This window comes from Bos grunniens, chromosome 13 (assembly GCF_055505025.1).
Source record: "Bos grunniens cultivar Pamir isolate PY7600 chromosome 13, Bosgru_T2T1.0, whole genome shotgun sequence".
Classification (NCBI taxonomy): Eukaryota; Metazoa; Chordata; class Mammalia; order Artiodactyla; family Bovidae; genus Bos; species Bos grunniens.
In genome coordinates, this window is record NC_141177.1 from 18,981,700 (window position 1) to 19,004,144 (window position 22,445).

Sequence of the window (22,445 nt, forward strand, 5' to 3'; positions counted from 1 at the left end):
CTTGCTGGACTTTTTCCTCTTTATTCCTTTTGTCACTTACATTAATTCAGTTTCTTACCAACTTTCACCTGAGCCAGTGCAGCAGCCTCCTGGTATTCCTGCCTCCAACCCTTCCCCAGGTATATGGTTTGTACTTGCCAGGTTACTTCTCAAAAACAAATCTATGCAGGGGCTTCCCTGGTGGTCCAGTGGTTAAGAATCTGCCTGCCAGGCGCAGGGGACACTGTTTCGATCCCTGGTGCAGGAAGATGTCACATGCCTTGTGTGCCACAAGTACTGAGCCCCCAAGCTGCAACTACTGAAGCCTGACCACCTAGAGCCCATGCTCCGCCACAAGTGAAGCAACTGCAAGGAGAAGCCCGTGCACCGCAATGAAGAGTAGCCGCCACTCCCTGCAGCTAGAGAAAGCCCATGCACAACAAAGACGAAGTGCAGCCAAAAATAAAAACAAATTAATTAAAAACACAAAAAGAACAAGGAAACCCCAATCTATCCAATAGCACAGGGAACTATATTCAATATCTTGTAATAACGTAAAATGGAAAAAGAATCAGAAAAAGAATTAAATATAATTATCCATATTTATATATGTACGAGTCACTTTGCTGTACACCTGAAACTAACACAGCTTTGTAAATCAACTATACTTCAATAAAACAACAATAACAACAGATCTCTCCATGCAGCTTCCCTGTGCTTAGAACTCTTCTTTGTCTTTTCTTCATGTGGCATTCAGGGCCATCTGCAGTCAGACATAAACTGCCTTTCCAGCTCTGCCTTCTTCTTCCCATCATGAGCTCTTTGTTATAGATTTTCCTCTGAGGATGCTGTAGTTGTTCAGCTCTCTGTGACTTTACACATGCTATTCTTTTGGTCTGAAAAGTACAGATCCCTCTTCATGCTTTAATACCCAGTGTAATAAATATTATTTCATCTCTGAAGTCTTTGAGTCCCCAGACTCACCATTGCCATTTTTAACCTACGGTATGCTGTTCCAGTCATTTGTTGTCACATAAGATTACAGATTTCTTGAGGACAGGTACTGGGTTTTACCTGGTTTCATCTTATACACCCAGCATGCCTAAAATATGATAGGCACTCAGTATATACTTATCAAACATGTTGAAGGTGATGAAGAATTCTGCATTCAGACAGCTTATGGTCTAGCAAGGAATATAAATTGCTTCATGACACTACAGCTCAGAATCAAGAAATACCATGAGAGGTTTTAATGAATACATATACATGGTTAAGTCACAGATTGAAATACTTGTGTGGGAAGAACCACTTGGAGTTATCTTTTATTGTGGTCATTTTAACCACTCATAGGTATACAATTTATTGGCATTAAATACAGTCACAATGTTGGGTAACCATCACCACTGTCTATCTAGCCCCCAAATTTCTTCATCATTCCTAGTAAAAACTCCATGCCCATTAAGTAAGTCCCCCATTTCCACTCTGCCCAGGTTGTGGTAACCTCTTCTACTTTCTGTCTCTATGAATTTCCCTGTCTTGGGTACCTCCTATGGGGGAATGATACATTATTTGTCCTTCTGTGTCTGATTTATTTCACTAGGCATGATGTTTTCAAGGTTCGTCCATTGAAACTGGAGCCTATTATATAGAGTGAAGTAAGCCAGACAGAAAAACACCAATACAGTATACTAACACATATGTATGAAATTTAGAAAGATGGTAACGATAACCCTATATGCAAGACAGCAAAAGAGACACAGATGTATAGAACAGTCTTTTAGACTCTGTGGGAGAAGGCGAGGGTGGGATGATCTGAGAGAAAAGCATTTAAACATGTATATTATCATATATGAAACAGATCTCCAGTCCAGGTTTGATGCCTGAGACAGGGTGCTCAGGGCTGGTACACTGGGATTACACAGAGGGATGGGATTGGGAGGGAGGTGAGAGGGGGGTTCAGGATGGGGAACACATGTAAACCCATGGCTGATTCATATCACTGTATGGCAGAAACCACTACAAAATTATAAAGTAATTAGCCTCCAACTAAAATAAAGAAATTAAAAAGAAAAAAACAAGATTCATCCATATTATAGCGTGTATCAAAATTTTATTCCTTTTTATGTCTGAGTAATATTCCATTGTAGGTATATACCCTTTTTGTCTATCCATTCATCTGTTGATAAACACTTTGTTTGCATCTGTTGTAAATAATGTAAATAGTGTAGCTAGTGTAAATAATGTTGATACGAACATTGGTATACAAATATCTGTTGCAGTCTCAAGTCTTAGTTCTTTTGGATATATAGTGAGGAGTGGAATTACTGAGTCATAGGGTAGTTCTATGTTTAACCTTTTGAGAAATCACCAAACTATTTTGCATAACACCTGTACCATTTTACATTCCCACCAGTAATGCATGAAAGTTCAAATTTTCCTGCATCCTCATCAATGCTTGTTGTTTTTCTTTTTAAAAAATTATAGCCATCCTAGTAGGTGTAAATGGAATTATCCTTTGTTTATGCTTTAGATAATTGTCTTGATAACTGGTTTTAACTTGCTTATTGGCCATCAGTGACCACTGAAAAATTAAACAGTTTTCACTTTCCAAATCTTGTATTTAATGACAGAAAACCAATGCGTTAGCACTTGTTTGCAGAGCATAAGTCCTTTCTTCAATTTGGAAATATAAGCAGAAAAGCACTTCTTCGAAAGTTTCCGAATTACTCTTCTATAGCACTTGTGATAGAGCAGGTAGGGATCAAAGGCCTGTTAATGTTTAATCTGTTCACATCACAGAGTTAATCAGCTATTATCTTGTTAGCATGAGAAGGAAAAACTTCAGTCGCCCACTTGATGTTTTCTTACCCTGGTAACCACAAAATTCTTTCTCTGAATTTCAATCACAAACTCCTTTTTACTTCAAACTGTTTGTGTATGCATTTTGATTCAAGCAGATGGTACTAATAGAACTAAAAGTGGTCTTGAAACTTGTTTCAGTGGAAGAGATTGCTTTGAGAGAGGTATGGCGTTTCAGAGGTGATGTGAAAACAGACTGAAAGAACAGGAGTTGGACGTCCTCAAGCTAGAGTAGAATTGTGTTTGAAAACCACGAAAGCAGCAGCAGCATGTATCAGAGTTGTTCAACGCCTTCCCAAATCTTCGTACTCAGGAAATCATCTTAAGATTGGTAAAGTGCCTGGGCATCAATAATATAAGAGGTAATCATGACAGGAAGTACTATACTGATTCATTTTAGAGACATGTGCTGAGCAGTGTGGCCATCTTTGCCCTCAGGGAGTTTGCAGTCTAAGGCAATGAATGGGTGGGGGGACAACTTGTAAACAGATTATTAAAATAATACAGTAAGTCTTCCTGATAAAAATATTAACAGAAAACAGTAATTTTTTTCTATAAAGTGGGGACAGTAACACCCCCTTTTTAGGATTATTGTGAAGATTAAAGAAATAACGCATACAAAGTTTTTAATACAGTTGCTGGCACATGGCAAGCATTCAGCAAATGTTAGCTAATGGTATTATTATGGAGAGGTTTCATTGAGTTGATGAATGAGCACGCAACAGAGACCACAGCTAATTTAAACAAGCAAGGGATTACTGGGGGCTAACTAAGGCTCATAGGATGGAAAGGACAGTTTAAGGACCGGCCTCAGGTAGGAAAGATACAAGGGAGTCAGGGATCCTAGTGTTAGCAATAGGGAGTTAGTATCCTCTTTGGGATGATCCAGCTTTAGCTGTCTTTTTATCTTTGGATGTTTCTAGACAGAAACAACAGTCTGATTAGATTAGCTTAGATTCTGGGCCCGTCTCTGTCTGTGATGAGGAAACAAAGTTCTGGGATCAGTGGCCTACTAGCTCATGGAGTGGGAGAGGAGTAGGAAGGCCCCAGGGAAGGGATACAGAAAGAATGAGTGATGTCCATTCAGGTAGTATCAGATACTTCCAGGATCCGCTGATCCATTGAGGCTGATGATATAAGCCATGAGGCCAACCTGCGGAATAGCCTCTTGAGTATTTCTGTTGGCCATAGAATCGACTGTCCTGCCTTGTGACCGGTGCCAACGCAGTGTGATCATTCCTATCTGACATTCTTCACTGAAATTTATCTGGTTTCCTCATGTTTATTCTTAAGTACTGTAGCTAAAACAAAAGACTTGACTATTACAATAATAGAGGAAGGAAAACTTTCGGAGCTTTGCAGACTGCATTTCTTTTGATATATTCAGTTATGATTATCCCTATCACACTTCTCAGTTCATGATCAGGAATTTGCTCTGGGTCTTAATTATGACTCCATAGTCAGACCCTCCTTCATCCTGTTATTTTGTCCTAGATGTGCTACTGTGCATTTGACCTTGTTGAGTCTCGTCTTGTTTCTAAGATGATTTTTCAACACTTCAGTCATTTCCATTTTACTTTTGTTTTCCAAAGTACTGAAATTAGCAGTTGGAGCTTTTTGCTTATGTGATTCTCCATTTCCGATATGACTCATCAGATACAGAAAGGTGTGATAACTGGAGAGAAGACGCTAGATTTAGGTACCAGCTGTCTGAGATAAAAGTTCCAGCCCTGACTGCTAACACAAAAGCAGGGTGTGACTTTGGGGCAAGTTACTTAACATCTTTGAGCTTCTGTTTCCTTGTTTATAGATTCAGGATAACAATCAGTCTATGAGATCTTGGAGGGCAAGGTTATTATGGTTGTGAGGCGCAAATAAGATCATACACATGGAAACATTGTCAAATCGAATGTGATGTATGTTCATCATTGCTGCCTCCACTATCATAATTATGAGCAGTACAGAGAGGGCCCACCCCGCCCCCGAATTGTTTCCTTTAGGATGTCGTGCTATCAGTGCTGTTGTTAAAAGAGCCACTCTTTGAAGCCGGTGTTGATACCGCTATCAATATGCATGAGATGTGTTCAGAAACTTCAGAAATTAGAGATTATGGCTATCTCCCTCTCACCTTGTATGTCTTGACATGGAAGAAAATTAACTTGGCGTGATAGTTTGATCTTCCCAGGACCTTACTGTACCCCATCAGCTTCTTTTCAGGGTGATTACGGGCTTGCGGATGTGTTTGAATGCCTTGTCAAGAGAGTAAATGACTAACTTCCACAGACAGCCATCTCTTGCTTTGCTGTTTTCCAAGCCTGAGGAAAAGGCTCCTGTACTTTGTAACCATTCAGAATTTCATATTGAGAAATTCACAGCTTTGTTTTTTAGAACATTATCAAGCTATACAGATCTTGAGTATTCAGATCCCAAGCAGTAAAACTGGGACTTTCAAAACATACAAATAAATAATAAGGAAAAATATTTTTAAAGGCATTTCAGTGTAGCAAGCTTCTCTTTGTGCATTAAACGTTTGAAATTATTTATTAAGATGAGATGTAAGGATTATCTCATGCCATGTTTAAGTTGGTTTTTCATCACAACTGGCACATGTTATACTCAAATGTTCACATTTTCTTTAAAAAAAAGGAAAAGAAAATGTCCATCTTTTATGATTTTTCCTTTTCTTCTTGGTCTTAACACAGTTTTCCCTGGACCTACTGAATGCACACACAACACACAGAGTTGTATTTGTTGGGTTTTGTGATCATTGCTAAAAGATCTTCGGTAGACCTTTCATTTATAATGCAAGTGAGTTACATGCACACGTGTATTTGGTCTCTCCATGTGCCCTTCTGTTTTCACTGTTGCTGTGTATTTCTCATAATACTGCACAGTGAACTCATTTCTAACATTACACTGGCTGATGTTCAGTGCACATTAGCCTGTTGCCACGAAATAACTATAGCCTGTGGTGTTGACATTGCAGTGTTGGTGTTGTCATTACTAATCCCTAGAAAGACAACTGAGACTTGACTCGCTATCTTTTGTGCTGCATTATAGCCTTACATTGAATTTGATACTTATGCTTCAGTCAGCAGTTCTAGGCACCCTTTATCATTCTTTCATTCTAATAAATTCTTATTAGCCTGCTCCTGTTAGCAGCTTTGCCTCAGTAGCCTTAACGTTTATTATTACCTTCACGCTCATCAGTTCTTGTGTTGCCCTTGCTGACTTTCTTTCATTCTCTTCTCCTGCACCATAATTATACCTTTGTCCCCAGTTTACCCAGGAATGGGGCTTAGCTTTTACTGGAGACGTCTGATGTTTTAATATTAGTAATTGGCCACTGATCACCCATCTGGTAGCCCACTCCTAGCTACCTTTGTAATTGGGAATATCTGAGTTGTTTTTACCCACAACTATAGCGGCACTGGTGGTAAAGAACTTGCTTGATAGTGCAGGAGACACGAGACATGGGATTTATCCCTGGGGCAAGAAGATCCTCTGGAAGAGGATTTAAAATGGCAAACCTGCTCCAGTATTTTGGTTGAAAAATTCAGTGGACAAGAGGAGCCCAGCAGGCTACACTCCATGGGGTTGCAGAGTCAGACACAACCAAGTGACTGAGCACACACACAACGCCCACACGTAGGAGCTTTTAGCCCTGCCTCCACTGATAACCTGAGACGCAGGCCACATGGAAGGGCAGCCACATTGTTTATGGTGTTTGTTCCAGCATAGGTAAGCATCGAAGTCGAACTGCCCTGTATTCTAATCCTGACCCACTATTTCCTAGCTGTATAACCTTAACCTTCCCAGATAACAGTTTCCTCTTCTCTAAAGTGGGGATAGTTAATAGCACCTATCTCAGTCACTGGGAAAGATTTAGTGAGCTTATGTGTATGAAGCTCTTAGCGTGGTTCTTGGCACGTGGTAAATAGTGAATTATGGGGACTGTTTCTGAGACACTTTTGTGGCACCTGTAGACTGGGGAGAGAGGAGGCTTTTTAGAAGACATCATTTGTAAGCTAAGTCTTAGAGGATAAGAAGGACTTAGCATCCCTGTGGATAAAGAAAGGAGGATTCCTGGCAGCAGTATGCTTGAGACCCAGGAGAGAACATGACATGTTTGTGGAAATTGCACATTGTTTACTCTGACAGAGGGTGAGATAGAAGTAGGGAGACGGGAGGAGGTGAGGCAGGAAAGACGACCAAGAACTAGGAACACTAGGAACCTTACAGAGCTCACGGAAGAGTTTCAGCTTGATCTTCCATCAGCCCCTCCATCATCAGTTCCTCCGTTAAGGAGCCACATAAATGTCTTTAAGAGTAGCGACAGGGAAAAGGGGAAAGAGGGCAGCAAACTGGCCTCAGACGAACTGGCATCTCTTTAAAGCAAATATTCCTCCTTGAGAATACTACATTAATTAAGCATGTGCCTTGCAAGATTCATTATTGCTCTACTTGTGCTCCCTGTTGGTTGTCTCATTCATTAATCTGCTGATTAGTAGCCCTGAACTCCTGTCCCCCGCGCCCCCCACCATTTTTGCACTGCCTTTTTAATGCACTGTGCTGCCCCCCGGGACGCAGACTCCAGCCCGTCCCTGGCCCGCGCGTGTTTGTTTTCTTTGCCCCTTGTGCCTGCCTCTGCTGTAACATTTGTAGTATGTGTTAAGTAATCCTTAAGGTAACGTTTTTATTATGTCATAAAAAGTGCACGGCAAATATATTATAACTCATGGACTTTGTTTAAAAATGAACGGATAATTTATTGAGTGTGTTACATGAGCCTCGCTCCCCTCCCCATTTCAGCTGAGACTTGCTGCTCATTTAGCCTAGCCTCCTATCGAGTGCTCCCACCCTGTGACATGCTAGGAAAGCAGACCCATGGTTGGCTAGAAGTGACATCATAGTTTATGTACTCAATAAAAATTTAATTAAGTCATTACAGGAATTGCAGTCATCATTTAACCCTCTGATTTCTTCTGTTTCGTTTATTATTAAACATTCAGTAATAGCAGTCACCAAATCCTGATGGCTTATAAAATATCTGCATGAATTTTAATAGCTTAAATAAATGGGAAAATATGAGTAACTGATATAAAAGGAACCTTTTCCTTGTGGTGGTGCTATATGTATGGGTTTTTATAAAAAAGCAAAGCATTATGGAAAGGAGAAGCGTTTAATAAGAGAACAACCCAGCATTAGCTGGGGAGAGTTTCTCATCTGATTTGTCTATGTATTCATGGGCAGGGTGCTCCATATGGAATTATCTGGCAGTGAGGACCTGCACACCAGCAGACAAAAGCTTAAGTGAGGGAATAAGATCCCAGCAGAGGTCCTGTGTGTTGTCTGTGCTCAGTTGCTCAGTCAGGTCTGACTCTCTGTGACCCCATGGACTGTAGCCCGCCAGGCTCCTCTCTCCATGGAATTCTCCAGGCAAGAATACTGGAGTGGGTTGCTATTGCCTTCTCCAGGGAATCTTCCCGACCCAGGGATTGAACCCACATCTGCGTTGGCAGGCGGAGTCATCACTGCCGAGCCACCTGGGAAGCCTCAGCAGAGATTCACCAGAGGGAATACCCAGCCCCCTTGGGCTGCTAGGCTGGTTAGAAGGGCCCTGAAGGGCGAGTCCAGTAGTTCAGGAAGCTGCTGTCACTTACCCTCACCTGTTGCCTGCAGATCATGTGTCTGCGTTGATGGAGCTTCCACCCTCTTCCAGGAAGGGCCCCTTTCATGATCTAATCCTGCTTCAGTGATGAGATCTAAAAACCATTCCTAGCTATGGCAGCTTGCCACCTCTCAGCTGGAGGTGAGGGGAAAGGCAGCTTATAGGTCACCAGAGTTAGAGAACCAGGAGGTAGAGGATCCTTGCTTATAAGGAATTGGACTGCTCCTCTCCATTCCTTCTGGGCAATAGTGGGCCAGAACTCAGGTGCATCCCAAGAGGAGAAAGGATGCTGTATGTAAATGAGCCTTATTGGAAAGCAGGAATTGAAATTTGCATGTTAATGTGTTGGTGATCTCTGGAAATGCCTTGCACATGGTGAAGTTAGTTCTAATCTTGGCTCTGAGACTAAGTTGATGTGGTACTTGGGGGGCGGCGTCCCTTCCCCTTTGGGGTCTCAGTTCACCATTTCCTCAAAGGGATGAGCAAGGTGACGTCTGAGGGCCCTTCCAGCTCTAAAGCTGACTGGTTTGATGTAGCACACAAGCCAGCTCTGCTGAGCAGGTCAGTGAATGTTTACCTCGGACATTTGCTGCCTTTGTGCTCGACATCTCTGACATCATCCCTTGTGGCCCTGATTCTTTTTTTTTTTAAGATTTTTTTTGATGTGGACCATTTTTAAAGTCTTTATTTACTTTGTTACAACATTGGCTTCTGTTTTATGTTTTGGTTTCTGGCTGCGAGGCTTGTGGGATCTTAGCTCCCTAACCAGGGATCAAACCTGCACCCCCTGCATTGGAAGGCAAAGTCTTAACCACTGGACCCTCAGGGGTGTCCCACTCTGGTTCTTGCACAGTTAGAATGACTCATACGGGAGGAGGGAGAGGAGCCCCTCAGCAGGAGGATGGATTGTAGTCCCACCATCTCCTTGCAGAAGGAAGTAACTCAAGCTCTGGCCTGTTTCTTGATTCTACCTTAGCCCATAGTGGAAGATGGCACAGTAAGAAGTTCAGCAGTTCTGAAATCTCTGAAACACGGAAGGTACTCAGGAGCAATAAAGGGAAGCAGACAGAAGGATGTGACTGGATAGAACACACTCTGTGTGGCACTCAGGCCTTGTGAGGATTTAGTCCTCAGCATGCCAGCCCTAAACCCTGCTCTGGCCAGGCACTAGCCTAGGTGTCGGGGGTGTTGAGATTCATCAGACGGAGTTCCTCATGGCCTTTGGGCTGCTCGAAAACTAGTGGGACAGGTTGGTGCCCTAGGGGACAGGTGTGTCTCCAGGAGAAGTGTGGACAGAGAGCTCTGGGAACACAAAAGACGGACGGCTGTTTTGGCCTGGGTGAAGGTGGGGTGGGAAAGGTCATGGGTTGCACCACTGGCTGCGTCCAGTCTCACATTTTCCAGTCTTGAGTCTCACAATTCTCTCTCTCTCTTTTTGAAAACTGTCCATGACTATAAAGTATTGGAGCTGGTTTTAGTTTTATATAAACAAACCAGAAGGAATTACTCATAATTCCTTGCATTTGCAGAGCACTTTGCAGCTTACCAAGGCTTTCAGCATACATCGTGGAATAAATGAATGAGTGAACAGATGAATGAAGTACATGCTAGTTCATTTGCTCTACAAACCAGTCCTCTGTGTAGGGCATTTCAAAGACAAGGACATAGATAGGTTGCTTGACTTGCCCAAGATCGCATCCTAGGTATACAGCAGAATTATGACTTGAACCCAGGTTTTCTGACTAACTCCAGATCCTTTCAGTACTCCTTTCTGCCCTTCTTCAGAGACTAGTGATAAACCACAGGATGAAATCATTCAGTATTTGATTTATGACCCAAAATAAAATCATCTTCCCGGAGGCAGGAACCTGGTGGAATGTCAGGCACATGGACTTGGGATTCAGACTGACCTGGATACTTCATCACTACTTTGCTGTGGGATCTAGAGCACGTCACCTCACCTATCTGAGTCTCAGTTTTCTGTGTCTATAAAGGCATGATGATAGCACATCTACCTCTCTGAGCTCCAGTGGCAGAAGAGATGGTGTCCGTAAAGCACATGGCCCATAACAGGTGCTCAGTAAATGGAGAAGATGATGGTGGGCAACGGTCACAGTTGTTAAGCACAAACCTTATTCTCCATATAAAATTCCACATGACAGGGTTGTTTCTGAAACTTGTCCATTTAAATAGTCAACGAGCCCTTTCTATGTATTACGTTTGACACCAAGTTTTCTGCTGGGATGCCAGAGAGGAATGAAACATGGACCCCTTTCCCTAAGCATATTCCTGGAGGTCAGATTCCCAGAGTCAAAGTTTTATCCTGTTTAAGAGGTTTCGTGAACTGCACTCTGGGTTCCTCAGGCTCACCTGGCTGTTCCTGAGAGGAGTTCTACCTGAGGCTCCACAGTCTCACTGACATTGCGTTTCTGGAACAGTCCGTTCACATGAACAGTCTCACTAGTTCAGCCCATCCTGTTCTCCCCTCCTCTTCACAGCCTCAGGGGCTCGCCTTTCTCCTCAGCATCTCACTCACAGCCCGGCCTCTCTTCCTCCTCTTCCCACCTCTGGCCACTTTGTTTGTGCTTTTGCTGCATCAGACTCCTTTCTGTTCCTGCCCTTTCGTCCTCCCTCATTTTCTTTCCTGCCCCTGCACCTTGTACAGCTTATTCCCTGTGTCTCGAATGTCCTCTTTCCTACCCCCAGCTCTCTCGTCAGACTACTCTTCCTCTGAGGTCCAGTTAAACATCGCCTCCTTAGAGAACTTCCCGGCAGCACCACCACCCCCGCCCCAAGCAGAGACCATTTGTACTAAAGTTTACTTATTGCTCCCCACTTTGGGATTAGAATTGGAGGTAACATGTTGCAGTGTGGTTTTTTTTTTTTTTTTTTTAAATTAATACAGGTCTGTTTTTACTAGACAATGTGCTTCTCCAGTCAAGAAGCCGTTTCTTTTTCTTTGTGTTCATAGGATCCAGCACAGAGCCTGACATGTAGTTGGGGCTTAGTTCATAAAACTGAGTACTGCTTTGTATAATTCGGGACCAAAGTCTAAAAGAAGTTGTCAAATTGGGGAGAATCCTGACAGAGCAGAGAAATAGGAGGATGGGGTGGGAGTTTGACCTGTCAGGGCCTTCTTTCTTGGTTCTGCTGTCCGTGTCAGTCAGGAGCCAAAAATCATACTTTATGGTTTTTTTCCTTTCTTTTATACTTTTGTTTTTGCCATTTTGTTTCTGTAGGTTAATCCCTATATCCTGAAGAAGAACATGATGCTTATGACAAATAACTTCTATGCCGCAATCTTAGGATATGATGAGGTAAGATGGTTTACCAAGCCTTGGACAGAACAGTGACCTCCCCCAACAAAGGCTGTCGATGAGAACTTCTGAAAGAAGCTTCAGGGGCCGTCGTCACTGCCTGCCATTATTTTACTGTTTTACTTAGTATTTTACTATTTCCTCACCTTCATTGACTCAGCAACCAGAATGAGTGCGCCCAGCAGTTTGCCTGGTACTTGAGAAAGCACGCACTACGTAGTATGGCCAGATCATTCAACTAGCTGGCGTTTATTGAGTGCCTGTGGGGTGCTGGATGGAGGGACACAGGCAGGTCGGTCAATATCTCAGCCCCAGATGCTCCAGAGAGAGGAAGGCATGCCCACATCAGCAGCATGGTCTGCCAGACAAGTCACACGCTTTTGGGGGCTTCAGTTATAAAAGCAGTACGCACTCATTTAAAAATTCATGAAACTCTGCCTAAATGGTTGAAATAGAAAATAGAAGGCCCCTTTTCTCGCCTGCCCAGCTCCCTGTCCCAGAGGAAAACCTTGTTAAGAGTTTATTGGGTGTCCTTACAGATGTTACCTGTACATACACAAGCACCTATGGATTTGTTTTCTTTATGCAAATGAAAGTTATACTACGCTCACCATTCTGTAACTTGCTTTTTTTTAACTGAGCAGTATATCTTGGATGTCCTACCTAATGACATTTAGATCTGTCTCATTTTTTATTGCAAAATTTACATAACATAAAATTTACCATTTTAAAGTGTACATTTTAGTGGCATTGAGTATATTCACGTTTGAGCAGCCATGACCACTAGCCATCTCCAGGATTTTCTCTTATCTTCCCAAATGGAAACTCTGTGCCCAGTAAATAGTAAATACTATTCTCCTATTCTCCGCTCCTCCCCTGGGCCACAGTCTACTTCCAGGGTCCTCCAGGGCCAGAGTTCGTTGGCTTCCTCTCAGTTCCTCTAGACCTAGGCATCTCAGTTTCTCGAAGGATGCTTTTTTTGTGTCGTGAGGGAAAACAAGTCACTATTCTAGTAGACTGTGGAAAAACTGTTAGGCAAACTAATTTTTGCCTTCTAGGCACCCATTTTTTTCCTGCTTCCTCCCTCAGACCAGTCTCCCATTTGTCTTCAGCTTACTAGCATTGTGGTGGGAAGAGGGCTGAAGTGGGGCTCACTGATCTATTCAGCCTCTTGTATTGTGCTCCTGCTCTGTGCCAGCCACCACATCCTGACTCGAGCTGGTCAGCACCATCCCGTGACCTCACATTAACCACTTTCGCTCGAGAACCTCTGAGCGCACTTATCTTCCCAGCCAGGGTAACAATTTCTTCCCGGCATACAGTTTCCACCTGGTCATCAGAGCCAGGTGTGGCAAGAAGCTCTTGACAGTCTGAACCAGTCACATTGCTATCATTGTTAACCTGAGTCTGAATCATCCTGTTCCTCGTAGTTGATTATAGATTTGCCCCTTCCCAGCCATCTCACCCATCGCCGAGGCTGCCTGTCTGTGGCAGGCCCTGGCTCCCGGGGCTTTTGCTGTCCTGTGCTCTGGGCTCGTTTTCTAAGTCCTCATAATACTCGCTCCCACTCCTGTTCCCTCTCATGTAGCACATATGAGTTGCTGCCAGCAGCACTCCGGCATGTGCCCAGGGCACTTCAGACACAGGCAGGCTGTTGTGTTAGCAAATAGCTTGGAGAACGGTGATGTGCCCGAGCTTGTTCTTGGCTCCTGTCCCCCATATGCCGGAAGAAGCTGGTTTTCCCGACTCAGCCATTGTGCCAGGACAGTCTCTTAAGCTGTGGAATTGTGGGGGGTGTTTAGCAAGGGGGCATTTGAGACAGGTGAACAGTTTTTCCTTCAAACTGCCCGTACCCGCTACTGGCCCCAGCCCTTCCTGGCCCCAGCCCTAAAGCCAAACCTCAGGCACCACAGTGCCCCGGGGGCCTGACCACAGCAGGACCTCGAATACGTGATCCTGGCCCTTTGTGTAGTGTCCTTACCGCTTACAGAGCCTTCCATGACCATTGTCTCTTAATTCTCACAACTCTGTGGCACAGGTGTTACTTGGCTCATTCAGGTTATGAGAAACCAGGGCTCAGGAAGGGCTAGTGGCTTTCCAAAGGACACACAGCTGCCGAGTGACGGAGCTGCCATTTGAATTCAGGCAGTCCAGTCCCCAGATCCCACTGTTGTTTCAGTTCTGTTCACAGCTCCATGTCAAAGCCTAATCTTCATATCACACTTCACAAAATGCCTTTATGTTCTGTCTTATAATTCAAAGATGCTATAAGTAGGGCAGCAATTTTAGTCTCTATTTAACAGATGGGAAAGTTGAGACTTGGGTTTAGTAAATTGCCCACCATCTCTGAGCTGGGAACTGACAGGGCCAGGACATGATCTGGCCTTCTAGCTGACTTCCAAGGCCCAGTCAGCACTTCCTCTGGTTCCACATGCTGCCTTAGCACCTGGACAGAACAGCTTCTCAGGGCCTGTCCCTCAGTCACCCTTGCCCAGGAAGCAGGACCCTCCCCTCTCCTTCCTCAGAGCTCTAAGCTAGAACATGGCCCTAGTCCATGATGCAGGCCTCTGTGATATTTGGGCTTCCCAACAGTGTGCTTTCTGCTGTGCCAGGACAGCCGATGGTAGGCACACACAGGTTCTGAGCACTCCCCTGTGGCCCATGGCAGTCCTGCCAGACAGCCTGTTCCTCTGCTTTGGAGGAGGCCAGGCCACCCCAGAGCTGGGTGACAGTGAGGCCAAGGTGCCAGGCTCCCATCCCCAAAGACCTAGTTGCTGTGCAGATGTGTGTCCTTGGACCAGGAGAGCAAAACACGTAACACTCTGTTCTTAAGAGAAAGTATACACTCACAATATGCTGACCCCATTCCTTGTGGACGGCACCAGAACTACTGCTGCTCCCATCTCTCCTCTCGGGTGTTGGCTGGGCCTGGCGATGCTGTAGGCAGCTGTGGCCAGGAGGGCCCATCAGACATGACCACATCTCTGCTTCCACCTTTTTATCCAGCCGCTTGGCTCCTCTGGGTCCCACTTTCCTCCTCTATTGAATGAAGGGGGCAGGCCACATGCCCTCTCAGACCCCTCCCAGCTCTGCCACGCACTTGCCCTGTTTCTGTGTCACGTCCTCTGAGCTGATCCTAGGGTTGCCCGCGTCTTCACGATATCCCCAGCTTCTGTCTCCTGGCTCTGCCGTTCGCCCCAAAAGACCAGTTGTGCTGTGTGTTCCAGGGGATCCTTTCAGATGACCGTGGGCTGGCGGCCGCCCTCTGGAGAACCTTCTTCAACCAGAAATGCGAAGACCCTCGACAACTTGAATTGTTGGTAGAGTATGTGAGGAAACAGGTGAGCAGCCCCTCCCCTCCCCTCCAGGGCCCTTCCTGAGGTCTGTGGCTGCTGGAGTTCAGAGGGTCATGAGAGGCTGAGTTCCCAGACTCCAGTGTGAGGGAGTTCTAACCAAATCACGTCAGCAGCGGGCATAGACAAAGAGCACCTTCTGGGAGACACAGAGGTTTTCGAGGCAGAAGCCCGATGTGTCTCTCTTTGCCTGGCAAAGCAATAAAGCTCTCCTTTTCTACTTCACTGACCCCCTCCCCAGAAAAAAAAGAGCCCCTTCTTTGGATCCAGTCATGAGCTAGGTCAGGGGGCGGGGAGTAGGAACAGAAGAACAAGGGCAGAGTGGCCTGCTGCTTTCATAAACCTGCAGTTGTTGATTCACTGCACACTCGGCTGTCTGCCGTGTGCCAGTGCTATGCTGGATCCTGGGCGCACACAGTCCACTTGTAAGGCCACAGCACGGGGTGCAGAGCAGCTCCCCTGTGTACCCACTTTGAACCCCTGGCTTCTAGCAGGATTGGGCTCCAGGCAGCATCCCATGATCCTTTCCCCACTGGGTGCTGCTACCTGTCGTCAAGCAGGGTCCCCCCGCTTCATCCCTCACTCCTCTGGCTTGCCCAGGGCTCTCAAAGCTTCTAAGAGAGAGCTCTCGAGTGAGGACTGCTTAACTACACAGTTTTCCTTGAGCCCAGGGAGAATTCACTCCTGTTCTCTCTGCCCCCCTAATTCTGTATTGATGAGAAATCCATATGTTAGGGACGAGGGAGCTGAGTGGCAGGCAAGAGGCACATGTAGGCTTTTCCAGGGTCGTCCAGTGAGTCAGGCTGCACAGCTGAGTGATTCATACGGCCACTAGAGGCTCAGCTGCTCCAGACAGCTCATCAGCTCAGCCTGTCCCATGAGTCACACCTTTGCTTTGTAGGCCTGGCTCCTGGACCTGAAGGGGCCTCACCTCACAGTCATTCCCTTATTCACCTGTGTCCATGGCCTTCAAGCCTCCAACAGCCAGGAAAGGGAAGGCCAGGCTCTGGCTCCGAGGAGAAGACAGGGTCAGCTGGGTGATTACTGGAAAAACTACATACTAGGGCTCTTCAGACCCAGAGGGTAGAGAACCCCAGAAGCCAGGACTTCTGTTTGACCGTTCTTCAGATCTGCCAGAGCCGGGAAGAAGGCAGTGTGGCCAGAGGACCCCACCCACAGAGAACTCTGAGGCTCACACTGTTGACTGGACCCGCCCTCAGACAGGAGCAGCAATTGGCAAAGCAAATGCTATGTTTTCTGAGAGACCAGCCCAACTTTTCCATTGGCTGCGGTGGGCTTGTGCCAGGGGCCACAGCAAGGGCACAGCTGGGACCTCTCTGAGGGCCCTGAAGGAAGGGACTGCCACACCAGTGCCCCCGTAAGAAGTCCCCTGGTGCCCGGATGAGAGGCAGGCAGTAGGAAAGCAGTGAAGGAACTCTTGGGCAAGCAGTGAGCTTTGGTGGGGACCCAGTTCTGTCAGCAAAGCTTTTGAGCACCTATTGTGCCAGCCACTCTGTTGAGAGCGCAGAAATTACTAAGACCCAGTCCTGCCCTCAAGGATCCAGCTCATGATTTGACAAGCCAGTCAGGCACAAGGCTCCCCTGGAATAAGTCAGTCTGTGATGTATGCAGGCAGGAACAGAGTGCTGTGAAAGGCTGAAGAAAGGAGGGACTAAGTCTGAGCGAGTGAATCAGGGAAGACCAGGAGGCTGGTCCTGGCCGTGATGCCAGTTGGTCTGGTAGATCACCCGAGACGCAATCAGAGATTAAATTGAGAGTTTCTACCCAGGAGATGGGCAAAGTGGTGGCATTAAGGACAGAATGGAGTAATTGAAAAGAAGAGTGGGTTTTAGGGAAGATAACAGTGTCGGTTGATCTCTGCCCTGGAAGACAGCAGAGCAGATCTGGAGATTGGAGATCCAGGCGTGAGGTATATATGACAGGGTGAGCACGAGGGGCCGAAGGCTAAAAACGAAGCAGCAGGAGTGGAGGGTCTCTTGGGATAGGGAGTTGGATCTGAGGCAAAGGTGAGGTTCCTGACTCCTGCCACCTCTCCTTGCCCCCCAGTTGCCTTCTCACCTCCACAGTGGAACCTCATCTTTTGAATCCAGTGCTGACTCCTGCCCTGATCCAGCCCTTGCCCTGGAGTTTGCCTGTCTCCTGTAAAGCATTTCTCTTCTCCTTACTAGGAGGAGCTTGGGAATCCTTCCAGAGGAGGCCTCTATCACCCAAGGCCTGGCCACTCGTTAGAGCCCCTGCCTCTTGCCAACTGCCCGACCACCCCTCCCTGCAGCTGTACATGTTCTCTGTCAGTGTCCCATCTCCACATTGTTCAGGGGGATAACCCCCCCTGAGCCATCCTAGAGGGGTGAAGCTGGCGCCCACTAACCCTGCGGTGAGAGCCTACTCGAGGAGAGTAGAAGCATCCTTTTAAGTTCCAGTAACTAGCAGTTACTGACTTCCCTGGTGGCTCAGTGGTAAAGAATCTGCCTGCCAATGCAGGAGATGTGGGTTCAATCCCTGGGTCGAGAAGATCCTGTGGAGGAAGAAATGGCAACCCACTCTAGTATTCTTGCCTGGGAAATCCTATGGACAGAGGAACCTGGTGGGCTGCAGTCCATGGGGTCACGAAAGAGTTGGACACAACTTAGCAACTAAAGAACAAACTAGCGGTGTGCTTACTAAGACCTGTGGGGTACACATCACTATTTATGTGTCCCTTTCTCAGACAAGGGAACTTAAATTAACAGACACACACACACACACATCACTATTTATGGGCCCCTTTCTCAGACAAGAGAAATTAACAGACACATACACAAACACACCAAGGACATGTCTCCCCCAGCACACACTCCATGGAAAGTCCTTGCAGTTCAGAAAGTCAGTGCTTGTGTGTCAGACATGTGTCCATTCAGAAGTACAGCGGGGAATTCCCTAAGGCCTGAGAAAGCTTCCTTAAGGACTTGTTTCCTCAAACCCCCTTAAATGAAATAATCTGGGCAATCAGAGACCTCCCCCGATCCCTGGGCTCGGGAGCTGGGATAGTCAGAAGCCCCTCCTGCCCCAACCCTGTCCTCTCCTTTGGGAGGCTCGTTCCTTCCACCACCTCACGCGCCACCTCATGTCTGTCCTGCTCTTGTGACTTTCTCGTCTGGTTGCAGATACAGTACCTGGACTCCATGAATGGTGAGGATCTGCTTCTGACAGGGGAGGTGAGCTGGCGCCCTCTAGTGGAGAAGAATCCTCAGAGCATCCTGAAGCCTCATTCCCCAACTTATAACGACGAGGGTCTTTGATGGGCTGGTCCCTCCGAACAGCTGGCCAGCTAGCTTTGAGGAACTGCCAGAAGAGAGGTGCCTGTTTGGCTCAGGATCCTGCAGGAAGTGGCCTGAACTGACCTTTGAACAGCATCTGTCAAATACCTGGCCCCATTTGTGTTGATTTTCCTCTTAGTACGCCCAGGAGTCTGATAGGGTGGGGTACAGTGCTGAGAGAACCCTTAGCCCTTCTAAGGTGTCCTCTCCCTCAAGAGAAGCCCTGAGCAGGAGCTCCCTGCACACGCTCCCCAAGTGCCCTCCAGAAACCGTGTAATTGACCACAGAAGGGAAAGGGGGTAGGTTCGATAGGGGACAGCTGCCTCCCCCCAAGGACCCACCGTGGCCTAGAAGCAGTGAGTAATGCTGCTGAATCAGGCTGGGTAACCACACGCTGTCCTCCAGCTTTGAGCCGTGGGCTTGAGTTGGCCATTAAAAGACCCAGAGACGTCTCTCTGCCATGGTTCTTCTTTATTCCCAGGTTTTTTAGAAACACACCTGAGGTGGCGGAGGCCATGAGTTGAGAAGCAGTGCCAGCTCAGAGACAGGAGCAAGGGAAGTTCGGGTGGGGTGGGGTCTCTGCCGCTGCTTCTGTCTCCAGTTCACAGAAATGTCACTGTTCTTTCCTGCTGACCCCGTCCTCGGGGACCCAGGAGGCCTGTCTGGCCAGGGGGCTTGTCACATCCTGAGGCCTCAAGACAGTTCCCTTTGTCACACAACGCCCCCACTGGACTGGGGTAGAGTCATGCTGTCTTTCCTCCCTTGGCTCCCCTTACATGAGATACTGGGGGGAAGAGAATGCTTCCTGGCTTCATCGCACCACCCCAGTACCCCGCTCCGTGCTCAGCCTACCACCCGCTTCCTAGCTTCCGGAGCACGTGCTGCAGAGCCCTCGTGGTCTGAGCCCCTGAGGACTAGTCTCCTCCCCCTGAGTGTGGGTCATCTTTGGGGGGATTTTCTTTAAATTGAAGAAGGGGGTGGAGAACCATATTGTCCCTCCCTCCCCCCACCCCCATCAAACTTCCTTCATTTAACTTGCTATAAAATGAGTCATATAAAGAAACTCTATATGGATGAGGTATATCCCACTTCTGTGAAAACATTACAAATCAAACGGCCTTCTCTGAGTTTATTTAAGATGCTTTTGTTGCACACGGAGCTCCAGAGTGAAGCCTCCTCTGTGTGTGTGAGATAATAACACCTTGTAACTCATTACAGCTGGGCACTATTTACATAAACCAGAGCCGAGCCAGGCAGGAATTTGCTGATTAATTTATTTTTAATGGAGTGAAGTATACCATGCACCAAAATAAACTTTACTGTGTGTACCTAACTGCTCCTGGAATGGATGGAAAAATTAATGGAACAGATTTTGGCTCCCAACTCTACACATTAATTTATATATAAAAGTTATTTGAGCCTTAACCCATTTGCTGCCCAGGGCAGCTCCCTAACCACAGAGCCCAGCCCACAGCCCCGGTTCAGCTACCGGGCTTGCTTTAGAATCATGGAATCTCTGATTTGGAAGGAACATTAGTGGTCATTTAGTTCAGCCCTGGTCCACAACTGGACTCCCTTTCTCAACATCCCTGTTGGCCTGTGTCCATACGGGCCCTCTGTGAATGCCTCCAGCAGCAGATGGTCTCCACCTGCAGGGCCAAGTCCTGTATCCACAAGATGAGTAATCATTAAACACTGCAACTTGTAATTCAGAGCCATGTTTCAAAAAGCCATGTCGATCTGTCACGTCTGTGATGTTTCCAAAGCCCTCGCTTCCTGGCCATGGGCATCTTGGAGGCTGCCAGGCTCTTCTTATTTTTGTGAGTCTCTAGCCCATTTCACCCCACTCCAGTACTCTAGCCTGGAAAACCCCATGGATGGAAGAGCCTGGTGGGCTGCAGTCCATGGGGTTGCTAAGAGTCGGACACGACTGAGCAACTTCACTTTCACTTTTCACTTTCATCCTTTGGAGAAGGAAATGGCAACCCACTCCAGTGTTCTTGCCTGGAGAATCCCAGGGACGGGGGAGCCTGGTGGGCTGCTGTCTATGGGGTTGCACAGAGTTGGACACGACTGAAGTGACTTAGCAGCAGCAGCAGCCCATTTCTTCTCTGAGCAAACTGAACCACTTGGGGCAACCCTGTATGTTTTCTCTGCCTGGAATCCTCTCCCCTCTTCTGTCTATAGAAATCCACATATCCCCATGCCACCTCTCCTGTCCACCCCAGGCAGTATCCTCCAGTGGAACTATTTTTTTACATACCCACCCTCCACCCTGCACTGTGAGCCCCTTGAGAGTGGGCGCTGGTGTTTGGATCAGTCCTCTTTGTTTCTCCAGCATCCAGCAGCATGCCCGGACCTTAGTAGGCATCAGGGTGATATTTGATAAATGAAAGAAGGAATCAATGACTAAATCACCAAACAGGAGCCCCTTTCTGGACTGTTCTCAGTCTGTATTACAGTTCAGCTTATTTTAACAGTTCAGTATGAAGTGCCTCCCTTTGCCTTCAAATAAGAATGAAAGCCAAACATTCTTTCTATAGCTAAATGCTTTTCTATTGCAGATTGTTATACAGAACAAGTGAGAGATGTGGTTTCTTGCCATCAGGGATATTGCTCTCTAGGAATAATTTTTTCTTTTATTTGTATTCTGTATACTTCCAGACCTGGGTTGGGAAGATTCCTTGAGGAAGGGAATGGCAACCAATTCCAGTATTCTTGCTTGGAGAATTCCATGGACAGAAGAGCCTGGCGGACTACAGTCTATAGGGTCATAAAGAGTCAGACACGACTGAGTGACTTAACACTTTTGCATACTTCCAGAAAAGATAACAGCAGATTAAGAGATAACAGGTGTAAAAACTGCAAAACAAAGTTTAAAAGATAAGATACAAGTATTGGGAGGGGAAAAAAATCATGTTAACACATGACTTTTGGGGCAGTCTATCAGTTGTCTCAAGCAGTCCTGTTAAATAGGTATTCTCCTCTTCCTGGTCTTTCTCCTGTTTACGCAAGAGAGGGGACTATGGCTCAGAGAGGCCTGGAAGGCTACCCAGCCCTCATCTTCAGCCCCGGGGCTCTCGCTCTCTTCCCACCCAACACTGCCTCCCGCAGGTCAGTGAGGAAACCTGCAATTGAGGATAAAACCTTCCTCTGGAACTTCCTGGTTGTCCAGTGGTTAAGAATCCGCCTGCCAATGCAGGAGACACGGGTTCGATCCCTGATCTGTGAAGTTCCCACATGCGGTGGGCAACTTAAGCCTGTGTGTCACAACTACTGAGCCTGTGTTCTAGAGTCCGTGTTCTGCGATAAGAGGAGCCACCTCAGTGAGAAGTCTGGGTACCGCCAACAATGAGCAACCCAAGTCATGCAACCAGGGGAAGTCTGCGTGCAGCAGTGAAGACCAAGCACAACCAAAAATAATTTAAAAAGAAACAAACCTTGCTCTGGGCTCCCTAGAAGCCAACAGCAGAAGTGAGGCCGGCCGAAGATTGTATAGTTCCCACTGTCACATAAAAGGAATTACGCTTATTAATCAGAAAAAACAAATGTTTTCCTTAATCTCAGAGAACAGTGTAGGGTTTTTAAATGAGAAACCCTGAACAGTGTAGCAAATAGTTCCCCTAAGCTTTCAGTATTGCCTAAAAATTTAAACATTGCAAGTATTGCTTTCTTACATCAAACTATGATTAAAGCCCAGCCCACCCTTCAGCCAGTATTTTTCGTGTTTCTGTTCTGTGCCAGACGCTGCTTGGTATTTTCACTTAGTATCTCATTTGATCCTCTGACAATTCTGTGAGGTAAGTATTACCTATAAGCTCGTCTGAACTGCTGAGGAGGACTGCAGCTTGGAGAGGTCCGAATTCATCCTGCATGTGGACTCAGGCGGTCTGACGCTCAAGTGCAATGCTTTGAGTTCTAGAAAAGGAACATGGCATGGGGAAGGCCA

The 22,445-nt window shown here is 46.5% G+C and overlaps 1 protein-coding gene and 1 long non-coding RNA gene across 4 annotated transcripts in view; one reads left to right on the top strand and one right to left on the bottom strand.

Moving 5' to 3' along the window:
- Window positions 1-22,207, top strand: part of UQCC1 (ubiquinol-cytochrome c reductase complex assembly factor 1) — a 96,469-nt gene extending 74,262 nt beyond the window's left edge. Inside the window, exons 8-11 of one of the 2 annotated variants that reach the window (XM_086332196.1) lie at window positions 11,749-11,826; window positions 15,054-15,167; window positions 18,344-18,394; window positions 21,161-22,207. In XM_086332196.1, the coding sequence (XP_086188322.1) occupies window positions 11,749-11,826; window positions 15,054-15,167; window positions 18,344-18,394; window positions 21,161-21,184 (267 nt within the window). In that variant the 3' untranslated portion in view covers window positions 21,185-22,207. Of the gene's footprint in view, window positions 1-11,748; window positions 11,827-15,053; window positions 15,168-18,343; window positions 19,830-21,160 lie in introns of those variants that run through there. The other variant, XM_086332195.1, reaches the window with a different exon arrangement.
- LOC147360335 (uncharacterized) lies at window positions 21,231-22,445 on the bottom strand. Of its 2 annotated transcripts, none has more exons than XR_015139106.1 (3): window positions 22,308-22,445; window positions 21,937-22,001; window positions 21,231-21,358 (listed from the first exon to the last, which is right to left on the bottom strand). It is a non-coding gene; the product is annotated as an uncharacterized LOC147360335 (long non-coding RNA). The 2 variants fall into 2 exon arrangements; XR_015139105.1 differs by lacking the exon at window positions 21,231-21,358 and adding an exon at window positions 21,371-21,498.